Source organism: Carcharodon carcharias, chromosome 37 (assembly GCF_017639515.1).
Source record: "Carcharodon carcharias isolate sCarCar2 chromosome 37, sCarCar2.pri, whole genome shotgun sequence".
Classification (NCBI taxonomy): Eukaryota; Metazoa; Chordata; class Chondrichthyes; order Lamniformes; family Lamnidae; genus Carcharodon; species Carcharodon carcharias.
The window spans coordinates 6,778,283-6,791,555 of record NC_054503.1 but is presented as its reverse complement, the minus strand read 5'-3'; the positions used below and the strand labels follow the sequence as shown (position 1 = coordinate 6,791,555).

The 13,273-nt window shown below is 51.2% G+C and overlaps 1 protein-coding gene across 1 annotated transcript in view; it reads left to right on the top strand.

Moving 5' to 3' along the window:
* The window catches only part of LOC121273009 (mitogen-activated protein kinase kinase kinase 11-like), a 70,486-nt gene that overhangs the window by 39,554 nt on the left and 17,659 nt on the right, over positions 1-13,273 (top strand). Inside the window, exon 2 of the mRNA XM_041179942.1 lies at positions 11,059-11,239. Coding sequence (XP_041035876.1) covers positions 11,059-11,239 — 181 coding nt within the window. The remainder of the gene's footprint in view (positions 1-11,058; positions 11,240-13,273) is intronic.

Sequence of the window (13,273 nt, the reverse complement as noted above, 5' to 3'; positions counted from 1 at the left end):
AAATCTCCCTCTACACCATCCCCTTCAAACACTCCCAGGACAGGTACAGCACGGGGTTAGATACAGAGTAAAGGTCCCTCTACACTGTCCCCATCAAACACTCCCAGGACAGGTACAGCACGGGGTTAGATACAGAGTAAAGCTCCCTCTACACTGTCCCCATCAATCACTCCCAGGACAGGTACAGCACGGGGTTAGATACAGAGTGGAGAAACTGGTGATTTTACCAGTCTTCTCTCGGTGCTTACACGCACTCTGCAGCCCAGGCCCTGATAACCATCAGAAGCAGGAACCCTGACTGTTATTTATCGTTCTCCTGAGCCCGGCAGTGAATTCACGCCCACAGCCCGAGAAAAGATTTGAAAGAAATAGAGCAGCAGCACACAGCTGGAAGCTGTGTAAATATAGCATCACCGCTGGTCACCCAGAAAGGAGCTGCAGGACGTGTGTGGGTGTCGTTGGAGGGGGAAGGGAAGGGGGGGGTGGTGGTGTTGGAATCTATAAACACACATAGCCTGTTTGTTTCTGCTTCTATTACAGTGTCTGTATGTCTAAATGAGATAGATACAGCAGGAGCACACAGCCTATCTAGCGTTAAGCCAAATGCAACTATGACAGGAAGGAACAGCTTTTGTTTGGTTTTGACCTCCGACCCTGACTTGCTGAGCTGCACAAAGCAGAGACCTGACCGCACCATCACCACCTCCCCCCAACCACCATCGCCGCACCACTCCCCTCCCCACCCCCCCACCAACCACCCTCACCCAACCCCCTCCCATCTTGTTTCTTCATTTCCTCACTGCTTCCTGTTTGTGGATGGCTCCGTCTCAGAGCTGCTGCTGTGTGGGAGGCCCTTGGCAGGACGGTGGACCTTGTCGAGGGAAAGGGCGCTGGGGTCTACGAGGACTCCCCAGGGTTTCTTCATCGTTCACACTGCCTACCTTGACCCCCCCCGCCCCCCCCACCACCCACCCTCTGTGGACGATGAACTGGTCCCTGGGCAATGGTTCCATAGCCCCAGCAGCAGCCTCCGCCCCCCCCCACACCCACCCCGCCAACAGAAACCACCCCCGTGCACATGACACTGACCACAGCCCAGCTTGGGGTGCAGAGTTTGGGAGCCTGGCTCTCACTGATTGCGCTGTTGACCTGAGTTCGCCTGGATCCCTTTGGCCCCATCCCAGCCCCTCAGTGAGCATTGGCAGCTGATGTGATTTGCAGCACAGACACATAACCACTCGGCCCAACCTGTCTGAGCTGGGGATTTTCTTTCACCGGATGTGGGCGTCGCTGGCTGGGCCCAGCATTCATTGCCCGTCCTTGATTGCCCCCTTGAGAAGGTGGTGGTGGGGGGGGGGGTGAGCCGCCTTCTTGAGCCGCTGCAGTCCCTGTGGTGTAGGTACACCCACCGTGCTGTTAGGGAGGGAGTTTGACCCAGCGACAGTGAGGGAACGGCCGATATATTTCCAAGTCAGGATGGTGAGTGGTTTGGAGGAGAACTTGCAGGTGGTGGTGTTCCCCATTGTTCTACCATTGTAACCATCTGTGTCTAGCTTCCCTTAAATGGATGTAGAGTATTCGCTTCAACCACTCGCTGGGTGCATGGGGGACTGGGGACTGTGGCATCACCCCGATTCCCACCCCGAGCCGGACCACTTCAACTCTCGAGCTCCTCCCTCTCGGACCTGGGGCTAGTGGGGCGGGCAGGACAGACAGAGAGAGAGAGAGAAAGAGAGGGGCAGGCGGGGTACAGAGGGCAGGGCCACAGGTTCACCTCCACCGAAGTGCCTGATCGCCATGGGGTCCCCACTACACAGAGATCCTGCAATTGGCTGGTGGGTGGCTGGTGGGGCGGGGGGGGTGGGGGGGGGCGGGTTTGGGGGTTTGGGGTGGGGGGGGGATCTTCCTCTTTTATGAGCCGGTGTCACTCCCACCCTCAGACAGGCAGCCACGCAGTCCTTCCTGTCTGTGCACCACTTGTGTTCAAACCGCGTCAGAGAAGGGGAGGGCAAACTTGGATCTTATGCCCACCTATCCCTCCCCCCCCCACCCCCCAGTAGTCTCACAGGAAGAACTCCCACTTCTACAGCCCCTTTCACCACCTCAGGACATCCCAATGCACCTCACAGCCTACGAAGGACTTTTGAAGTGCAGTCACTATTAGAATGTAGGAGACAATGCAGCCAATGGGTGCACAGCAAACTCCCACAAACAGCAACATGAGAACAATCTGGTTTTTTTCCATCGGGATAAATATTGGCCCCAGGACAGTGGGGAGAACTCACCCCACTTTTCTTCTTCAAAATAGTGCTTGTGGCATCTCTTGCATCCGCCTGCGAGAGCAAAGCGAGCCTCTGTTCAGATACAGCACCTCAGACAGTGTAGCAGTCGCACAGTACTGGAACCAGAGGGTGTCAGCCTACATGATGTGCTCAAGCCTCTGGAGTGGGATTTGTCACAGCCCATGCTACCTGCATATTCGAGCTGAAAGCAAGAACTAGGGAGTGGATGATTATTGACTGTCCTGGGTTTGTACCCAGGGAATAGATCACAGGAATGTGTCAGTTTTGCAATGAAGTTAGAGTATCAGATACCAGAGAAGTTCTGGAGATGGATTAATTCAGCATCACATCCAGTTCAAGACAACAAAACTTTTACTCAATCCAGAAGCCTTTAATATTCTGTAATGTACCTATCTGACACTCTTAATCCATACACTTGAAATGCACATCCCCAAGGACACTGACAGACCCATCCCCACCAGTACTGTACCCCAGTGTTATACAATGACAGACTCATCCCCATCAGTACTGCACCCCAGTGTTATACACTGACAGACCCATACCCACCAGTACTGTACCCCAGTGTTATACACTGACAGACCTGTCTCCACCAGTACTGCACCCCAGTGTTATACACTGATAGAACCATACCCACCAGTACTGTAACCCAGTGTTATACACTAACAGACCTGTCTCCGCACCACTGCTGTACCCCAGTGTTATACAGTGACCGACCTGTCCCCACCAGTACTGTACCCCAGTGTTATACACTAACAGACCTGTCTCCGCACCACTGCTGTACCCCAGTGTTATACAGTGACCGACCTGTCCCCACCAGTACTGTACTCCAGTGGTATACACTGACAGACCTGTCCCCACCAGTTCTGTACCACAGTGTTATACAGTGACAGAACTGTCCCAACCAGTGCTGTACCCCAGTGTTATACACTAACAGACCTGTCTCCGCACCACTGCTGTACCCCAGTGTTATACAGTGACCGACCTGTCCCCACCAGTACTGTACCCCAGTGTTATACACTAACAGACCTGTCTCCGCACCACTGCTGTACCCCAGTGTTATACAGTGACCGACCTGTCCCCACCAGTACTGTACTCCAGTGGTATACACTGACAGACCTGTCCCCACCAGTTCTGTACCACAGTGTTATACAGTGACAGACCTGTCCCAACCAGTGCTGTACCCCAGTGTTATACAGTGACAGACCTGTCCCCACCAGTACTGTACCCCAGTGTTATACACTGACAGACCTGTCCCACTAGTACTGTACCCCAGTGTTATACAGTGACAGACCCATCCCCACCAGTACTGTACCCCAGTATTATACAGTGACAGACTTGTCCCCACCAGTGATAAAAACAAAAAACTGCGGATGCTGGAAATCCAAAACAAAAACAGAAGCGGAAATACCTGTAAAAACTCAGCAGGTTTGACAGCATCAGCGGAGAAGAGCACAGTTGACGTTTTGAGTCCTCATGACCCTTCAACAGAACTAAGTAAAATTAGGGAAGGGGTGAAATATAAGCTGGTTTAAGGGGGAGGGGGTGGTTTCTGAAGGGACAAGCAGCTAGTGATAGAGGAGATAACCAAAAGCTGTCACAGACAAAAGAACAAAGAGGTGTTGAAGGTGGTGATATTATCTAAAGGAATGTGCTAATTAAGAGTATAAGAAGGACAAATAAGGTACAGATAGAAACAAAAAAACAGTTCTGTCGAAGGGTCATGAGGACTCGAAACGTCAACTCTTTTCTTCTCCGCCGATGCTGCCAGACCTGCTGAGTTTTTCCAGGTAATTCTGTTTTTGTTAAGGTACAGATAGCTCTAGTGGGGGTGGGGGAATACTAAAAGGTAGAAATAAACAATGGTGAAAATACATTTAAAATTAGTGGAAATAGGTGGGAAAAGAAAAAATCGATATAAATTATTGGAAAAAACAAAAAGGAGCAGGGAGAAATGGGAAGGGGGTGGCGATGGAGGAGGGAGTACATGATCTAAAATTGTTGAACTCAATATTCAGTCCAGAAGGCTGTAAAGTGCCTAGTCGGAAGATGAGATGCTGTTCCTCCAGTTTGTGTTGGGCTTCACTGGAACAATGCAGCAAGCCAAGGACAGACATGTGGGCAAGAGAGCAGGGTGGAGTGTTAAAATGGCAAGTGACAGGGAGGTTTGGCTCATTCTTGCGGACAGACTGCAGGTGTTCTGCAAAGCGGTCGCCCAGTTTACGTTTGGTCTCTCCAGTGTAGAGGGACCCATCCAAGGGCCCAAACACTCCTTTCAAGTGAAGCAGCATTTCACTTGCATTTCCCCCAACTTATTCTACTGCATTCGTTGCTCCCAATGCAGTCTCCTCTACATTGGAGAGACCAAACGTAAACTGGGCGACCGCTTTGCGGAACACCTGCGGTCTGTCCGCAAGAATGATCCAAACCTCCCTGTCGCTTGCCATTTCAACACTCCACCCTGCTCTCTTGCCCGCATGTCTGTCCTTGGCCTGCTGCATTGTTCCAGTGAAGCTCAACACAAACTGGAGGGACAACACCTCATCTTCCGACTAGGCACATTGCAGCCTTCCGGACTGAATATTGAGTTCAACAATTTTAGATCATGTACTCCCTCCTCCATCGCTACCCCCTTCCCATTTCTCCCACCTTTTTGTTTTTTCCAATAATTTATATCGATTTTTTCTTTTCTCACCTATTTCCACTAATTTTAAGTGCATTTTCACCATTGTTTATTTTTACCTTTTAGTATTCCCACACACCCACTAGAGCTATCTGTACCTTATCTGTCCTGTCTTATACTCTTAATTAGCACATTCCTTTAGATAATATCACCACCTTCAACACCTCTTTGTTCTTTTATCTGTGACAGCTTATGGTTATCTCCTCCTTTCACTAACTGTTTGTCCCAACAGAAACCACCCTCTCCCCCTTAAACCAGCTTATATTTCACCCCTTCCCTAATTTTACTTAGTACTGCTGAAGGGTCATGAGGACTCGAAACGTCAACTGTGCTCTCCTCCGCCGATGCTGCCAGACCTGCTGAGTTTTTCCAGGTATTTCTGTTTCTGTTTTTGTTTCAATCCCCACCAGTACTGTACCCCATTGTTATACAGTAACAGACCTGTCCCCACCAGTACTGTACCCCAGTGTTATACACTGACAGACCGGTCCCCACCAGTACTGTACCCCAGTGTTATACACTGACAGACCTGTCCCCACCAGTACTGTACCCCAGTGTTATACAGTGACAGACCCATCCCCAACAGTACTGTACCCCAGTGTTATACAGTGACAGACCCATCCCCACCAGTACTGTACCCCAGTGTTATACAGTGACAGACCTGTCTCCACCGGTGCTGTACCCCAGTGTTATACAGTAACAGACCTGTCCCCACCAGTACTTACCCCAGTGTTATACAGTGACAGACCCGTCCCACCAGTACTGTACCCCAGTGTTATACAGTAACAGACCTGTCCCCACCAGTACTGTACCCCAGTGTTATACAGTGACAGACCTGTCTCCACCAGTACTGTACCCCATGTTATACAGTGACAGACCTGTCCCCACCAGTACTGTACCCCAGTGTTATACACTGACAGACCTGTCCCCACCAGTACTTACCCCAGTGTTATACAGTGACAGACCCGTCCCACCAGTACTGTACCCCAGTGTTATACAGTAACAGACCTGTCCCCACCAGTACTGTACCCCAGTGTTATATTGTGACAGACCCGTCCCCACTGGTGCTGTACCCCAGTGTTATACAGTGACAGACCAGTCCCCACCAGTGCTGTACCCCAGTGTTATACACTGACAGACCTGTCCCCACCAGTGCTGTCCCCCAGTGTTATACAATGACAGACCCATTCCCACCAGTACTGTACCCCAGTGTTATACAGTGACAGACCTGTCTCCACCAGTACTGTACCCCATGTTATACAGTGACAGACCTGTCCCCACCAGTACTGTACCCCAGTGTTATACAGTGACAGACCTATCCCCACCAGCACTGTACCCCAGTGTTATACACTGACAGATCCGTCCCCACCAGTACTGTACCCCAGTGTTATACAGTGACAGACCTGTCCCCACCAGTACTGTACCCCAGTGTTATACACAGACAGACCAGTCCCCACCAGTACTGTACCCCAGTGTTATACAGTGACAGACCTGTCCCCACCAGTACTGTACCCCAGTGTTATACACAGACAGACCAGTCCCCACCAGTACTGTACCCCAGTGTTATACAGTGACAGACCTGTCCCCACCAGTACTGTACCCCAGTGTTATACACTGACAGACCCGTCCCCACCAGTACTGTACCCCAGTGTTATACAGTGACAGACCTGTCCGCACCAGTACTGTACCCCAGTGTTATACAGTGACAGACCTGTCCCCACCAGTACTGTACCCCAGTGTTATACAGTGACAGACCTGTCTCCACCAGTACTGTACCCCAGTGTTACACAGTGACAGACCTGTCTCCACCTGTACTGGATCCCAGTGTTATACAGTGACAGATCTGTCTCCACCAGTACTGTAGCCCAGTGTTAAACAGTGACAGACCTGTCTCCACCAGTACTGTACCCCAGTGTTATACAGTGACAGACCTGTCTCCACCAGTACTGTGCCCCAGTGTTATACACTGACAGACCCATCCCCACCAGTACTGTACCCCAGTGTTATACAGTGACAGATCTGTCCCCACCAGTACTGTACCCCAGTGTTATACAGCGACAGACCTGTCCCCACCAGTACTGTACCCCAGTGTTATACAGCGACAGATCTGTCCCCACCAGTACTGTACCCCAGTGTTATACAGTGACAGATCTGTCCCCACCAGTACTGTACCCCAGTGTTATACAGTGACAGACCTGTCCCCACCAGTACTGTACCCCAGTGTTATACAGTGACAGACATGTCCCCACCAGTACTGTACCCCAGTGTTACATACTGACTACCCGTCCCCACCAGTACTGTACCCCAGTGTTACACACTGACTACCCGTCCCCACCAGTACTGTACCCCAGTGTTATACAGTGACAGACCCATCCCCACCTGTTCTGAACCCCAGTGTTATACATTGACAGACCTGTTCCCACTAGTACTGTACCCTAGTGTTATACATTGACAGACCTGTTCCCACTAGTACTGTACCCGAGTGTTTCATTGTGATCCAGGTCTGTGAGGGTCCCATTCTCCCTCCTCTGTAGTGACCTTTTAAATCCTCCTCCTTCAGTGAGAAAAACAGGAAGCTGTTGTTTGCCAGATTTATTTGTGGAGCCTGGAATCCCCTTTAGGGCAGGTCTGGAGCTAACTGAAACTCACTCTGCCTGTTTGACCGAAACTCCTTTTCTCAGGCGCTGTAAGGTTCCACCGAGCCCAGTAATCTGGCCAAACAGCAGCATTTTGCCAGATCTCTAACAACTGGCACAGCTTCCCCCACCCTAACCCCCTGCCCGCTCCCCACCGCCCTCGGGAATCTGCATCAGCTGTTCCAGATGTTGGCGTTTGGCTTGTCACGCAGTTCACAGCAGCAGCAAGTGTAGAGGAAGGTGGAGAGGGGCCGGGTGGGTAGGGGTCGGTGAAGGGGAGGGAGGCCGATAGGGGATGTAGGAGAGTGAGGGGAAGGCGTAGAGAAGAGGACAAATAAATTTAAAACAATTCGGCCCCTGTATCTGGGACAGTTTAAGCAGCATGATCTAATTGCCTCAGGACTAGGAAGAGGCCTTTCAGCCCCTGGGGTCTGTTCTGCCATTCAGTCGGGTCTTGGCCGATCTCTGCCTTAACCCCACCTCGGTTCCATATCCCTTAATATCCCTTTTACCCAGCAAACATCTAGCAATCCCAGCTTTGAAACTATCGATTGAACCCCAGATCCAGATTTCCACTCCCCTCCGGGCTTTCTGACCTCACCTTAAATGGCCTGGCTTTCATTTTGAAACTTGGCGCCCTTGTTCTGGACTCCGCCACCCCCCTCCACCCCACCCCCCCCAACCTCCCACCACCCCCCGCGCCCCCCACCACCCCCACAACCAGAGGAACTAGTTTCTCTCCATCGACCCTATTGAATCATCTTAAACCCCTCGATTAGAGCACCCATATACTCAATCTCCATTGACTGCAACACAATCCAGCTATTGTCTATTGCTGCATGAATAAAACTGGGATGTCCTCGCCCCTTGCGTTGCAGCTATCGATGAAGTGTCCAAAATAGACATGTTTCGAAGGGCTCTCTCTCCCCAGACTCTGAAAAATGATAAATCATTTGTACTTCCTTCTGATTCTGGTGCACGGCTTTTTCCTTTTTACCAGTGCATGTTGGAGGAGTGTCAGACTAGGCTGAGAAACACTCCACGTTGATGCATGTTTTCACATGTCCCTGCCTCGCACTTGGCCATGCCTGAGTGTTTGGGGCCTGTGTCAGTTTTCCAGTTGGCCTCCCTGAGTCAGAACCACAACAGGGAGCGGTGAAGGGAGAGAAAGAGAGAGAGAGACAGGGGATGGGGGAAAGAGGCGGGCGAGAGACAGTGAGAGTGGGGAGAGAAGATGGGGACAGAGGGAAGAGAGAGAGGGGGTGGAATGGGGGAGAAGGAACGTGAGACCAGGGGAAGAAGGGGAGAGGGGAGTGGGAGAAAAGAGGAACAGAGAAAAGAGGGGAAGGAACATAAAAAGTGGGGGTGGGGAAGAGAATCGGGAGCCATCTTGAGAAAGGGGGGTTGGGACCAGAGAGTGAGGTGCAGAGAGAGAGAAAGAGACAAATCTGATACAAACTCTTACTGTTCTTTGTAAAACAAGCATCTGTGGGTGACCTATCGAGACCGCTATCCTGGAATTAGACCTGAGGTGGGGTAAAAATCTGCAGCACATGGAGTGAAGAGAGATATGTCCACTCCCAAATGGATGGGCGTTACTCGGATGTCATCTTGTGTGGGTTTTAAAAACAAGTTGTCTGTTGACGATGAGCCCGGTTGGTCTCTGCCTGAAGAGTTTGCCAGCTGAGTGGTCTTATTTCGACTGAAATGGTGATGAGGAGGTTGGAAGGGAGAGGGAACACCAGCAGGAACAAGTTGGCCCGAATGGCCTGTTTCTGTGCTGTGCGTTCTGTTTGTAGGATGCAATTTGCATGGGATTCCTATCTGCGATGTTCAATCGCAGCCGCTTGACCCATTTGGTTGAGTAAGGGAGAGGAAGAAAAGCCTGTTCAGCAGAATGGGCCTCCTCCTGTTCCTGGGATAGTTCAGGCTTGGAGCTGGAGAGTCCCAAGGATGTGGGAGAGTGACGCCTGGTGGCAGAACTGCAAACTGCGTGGGCTGTAACAAGTCGTTTCATGGCCCACTGTTAATATCTGCTCCCTGAAACTGAAGTTTACCCCGGGCAAATGGGGGAAGAGGAATAAAACTTTTTTTTTAAAAACTCATGTCCCTCCCGATGACAGACCAAGAGAGTGGGCTATTACACAAGCTGAGCAAGAGCAAGGACAGGATTGGGTTTGATGGTGATGCTCCACACAGTTGGATACCCCATGCAGCCCGCTCTACCATTCAATACGATCATGGCTGATCTGCTGCCTCAACTCCACGTTCCCACCCGCTCCCCCATATCCCTCAATTCCCTGAGACAGCAAATTCTGTCTATCCCACAGCCTTAAACGTATTCAGCGCTGGAGCATCCACAACTCTCTGGGGTAGAGAATTCCAAAGATCCACAACCCTTTGAGTGAAGTAATTTCTCCTCATCTCAGCCCCTTATCCTGAAACTAGGTCCCTGTGTTTTAGATTCCTCCAGCCAGTGGAAACACTCTCTGAGCAACCACCCTGTCAAAGCCCCTCAGAATCCTGTACGTTTCAATGAGATCCCCTCTCATTCTTCTAAACTCCAGAGAATATAGACCCAATTTGTTCAGCCTCTCATCATTGGACAACTCCCCTCAAGCTAGGGACTAATCTAGTGTAACCTGTGCTGTACAGCCTCCAATGTAAGTATGTCCTTCCTTAAATGTGGAAGACCACAAGTGTGCAAAGTGTTCCAGGTGTGGTCTCGCCAAAGACCTTTACAATCGTAGCAAGACTTCCTTATTCTTGTACTTCAGTCTGCTTGCAATAAAGGCCAACACGCCATTTGCCTTCCTCATTGCTTTCTGTGCCTGAATGCTAACCTTTTGGGTTCCGTGTACAGGTACACCCAAGTCCCTCTGAATATCAACACCAACACGTTTCACGCCTTTTAAAAAATATTCTTTTTCTATTCTTACGACCAGAGTGGATATCCTCACACTTCCCCATGTTATGCTCCATCTGCCATCTTGTTGCCCACTCACTTGGCGTAGTGGTACTGTCGCTGGACTAGTACTCGAGACCTAGGGTAATGTTCTGGGGACCAGGGTTCAAATCCCACCACGGCGGATGGTGGAATTTGACGAAACCATTGAAACTTACCTGGTCTGGCTTACATGTGACTCCAGACCCACAGCAACGTGGTTGACTCTTAAATGCCCTCTGAATGAGGGCAGTTAGGGATGGGCAATAAATGCTGGCCTAGCAAGTAATACTCACATCCCATGAATAAATAATAAGAAACCTTAACCTGTCTACATCTCTTTGCAGCCTCTCTGTGTGCTCCCCACAGCTTACCATCCCACCTCGCTTTGTGTTGTCAGCAAACTTAGTTACGTTACTCTTTGTCTAAGTCATTAATATAGAGTGTAAGTAGCTGAGGCTACTGCTCACAATCATTCGCACTCTGTGTCTCCAGTCCTATTGTCACAGCCCATCGATGACGACAACATGGAAGGCAACACATTGAAGATCACAGATTTTGGCCTTGCCCGTGAGTGGCACAAGACGACCAAGATGAGCACGGCGGGCACCTATGCCTGGATGGCCCCCGAGGTCATCAAGACTTCTACCTTTTCGAAAGGAAGCGATGTGTGGAGGTGAGACATTGGCGCGTGTTACCAGCACCTCCCTGCCCAAACATTGAGGGTTCGGGCCCTGCTCTGCAAAGGCAGCCCCTTCCATTGCTCACAGGGCCAGTACCGAGAGAGTACTGTGGGGGGCAGGGGATTTTTTATTTATTCGTTCACGGGACGCGGCCATCGCTGGCTGGGCCCAGCATTTATTGCCCGTCCCTGATTGCCCCTTGAGAAGGTGGGGGTGAGCTGCCTTCTTGAGCCGCTGCAGTCCATGTGGTGTAGGTACACCCACAGTCCTGTTAGGGAGGGAGTTCCAGGAATTGGCCCAGCGACAGTGAAGGAACGGCGGGTGATATGTTTCCAAGTCAGGGTGGTGAGTGGCTTGGAGGGGAACTTCCAGGTGGTGGTGTTCCCATGTGTCTGCTGCCCTTGTCCTTCTAGATGGTAGTGGTCGTGGGTTTGGGAGGTGCTGTCGAAGGAGCCTTGGTGAGTCGCTGCAGTGTATCTTTTAGGGGAGATGGTTGTATAGTGGTAATTTCACTGGTGTAGTAACCCAGAGGCCCAGGCTAAGGCTTGGTGGACATGGGTTAAAATCCCACCACGGGCAGCTGGTGGAATTTAAATTCAGTTAATAAATCTGGAATATAAAGCTAGTCTCAGTAATGGTGACCGTGAAACCATCATCGATTGTCGTAAAAACTCATCTGGTTCACTTTAGGGAAGGAAATCTGCCGTCCTTACCCGGTCTGGCCTACATGTGACTCCAGACCCACAGCAAATGTGGTTGACTCAACTGCCCTCTGAAATGGCCGAGCATATTAGCAAACCATCACCCAGTGGCCATCCCTGCCTCCTCTCTCAGGTGTACAGAGATCCAACAGTCACCCTCTGGAAGAACCCAGTTGAATTCCTCCTCCAGTGTCCCTGGTCAATATTTATCTCCGACTTTTCAAAGACCACTGGCATTTGTTGTGAAGCCAGTGAAGGAACAGCGATATATTTCCAAGTCGGGATGTTGAGTGGCTTGGAGGGGAACTTCCAGGTGATGGCGTCCCCATGTTTCTGCTGCCCTTATCCTTCTCGGTGGTCACACTCGTGGGTTTGGAAGGTGCTGCCTAAGGAGCCTTGGTGATCCTTAATGTCCAGCCTAAAGAGTGCGAGAGGAGGACCCTGGCACAGGCAGTCAGCAGTACCTAGACGAGAGTGTGAGAGGAGGACTCTGGGACAGGCAGTCAGCAGCACCTAGAGGAGAGTGTGAGAGGAGGACTCTGGGACAGGCAGTCAGCAGCACCTAGAGGAGAGTGTGAGAGGAGGACTCTGGGACAGGCAGTCAGCAGCACCTAGAGGAGAGTGTGAGAGGAGGACCCTGGCACAGGCAGTCAGCAGTACCTAGAGGAGAGTGTGAGAGGAGGACTCTGGGACAGGCAGTCAGCAGCACCTAGAGGAGAGTGTGAGAGGAGGACTCTGGGACAGGCAGTCAGCAGCACCTAGAGGAGAGTGTGAGAGGAGGACTCTGGGACAGGCAGTCAGCAGCACCTAGAGGAGAGTGTGAGAGGAGGACTCTGGGACAGGCAGTCAGCAGCACCTAGAGGAGAGTGTGAGAGGAGGACTCTGGGACAGGCAGTCAGCAGCACCTAGAGGAGAGTGTGAGAGGAGGACTCTGGGACAGGCAGTCAGCAGCACCTAGAGGAGAGTGTGAGAGGAGGACTCTGGGACAGGCAGTCAGCAGCACCTAGAGGAGAGTGTGAGAGGAGGACCCTGGCACAGGCAGTCAGCAGTACCTAGAGGAGAGTGTGAGAGGAGGACTCTGGGACAGGCAGTCAGCAGCACCTAGAGGAGAGTGTGAGAGGAGGACTCTGGGACAGGCAGTCAGCAGCACCTAGAGGATCTAGTCTATCTAGAAGATCTAGCGTCTAGTCTATGCTCAAGTAGGAGTAAGGGTAAGATAAAAGCAAGGGTCCATGTCTTATTTAATTAAGATATGTCTGGGGAGCTCAGTACCATGATTTGCACATCCTGCGCTACGTGGGAAACCCTAGACACTCCTGGCGGTCT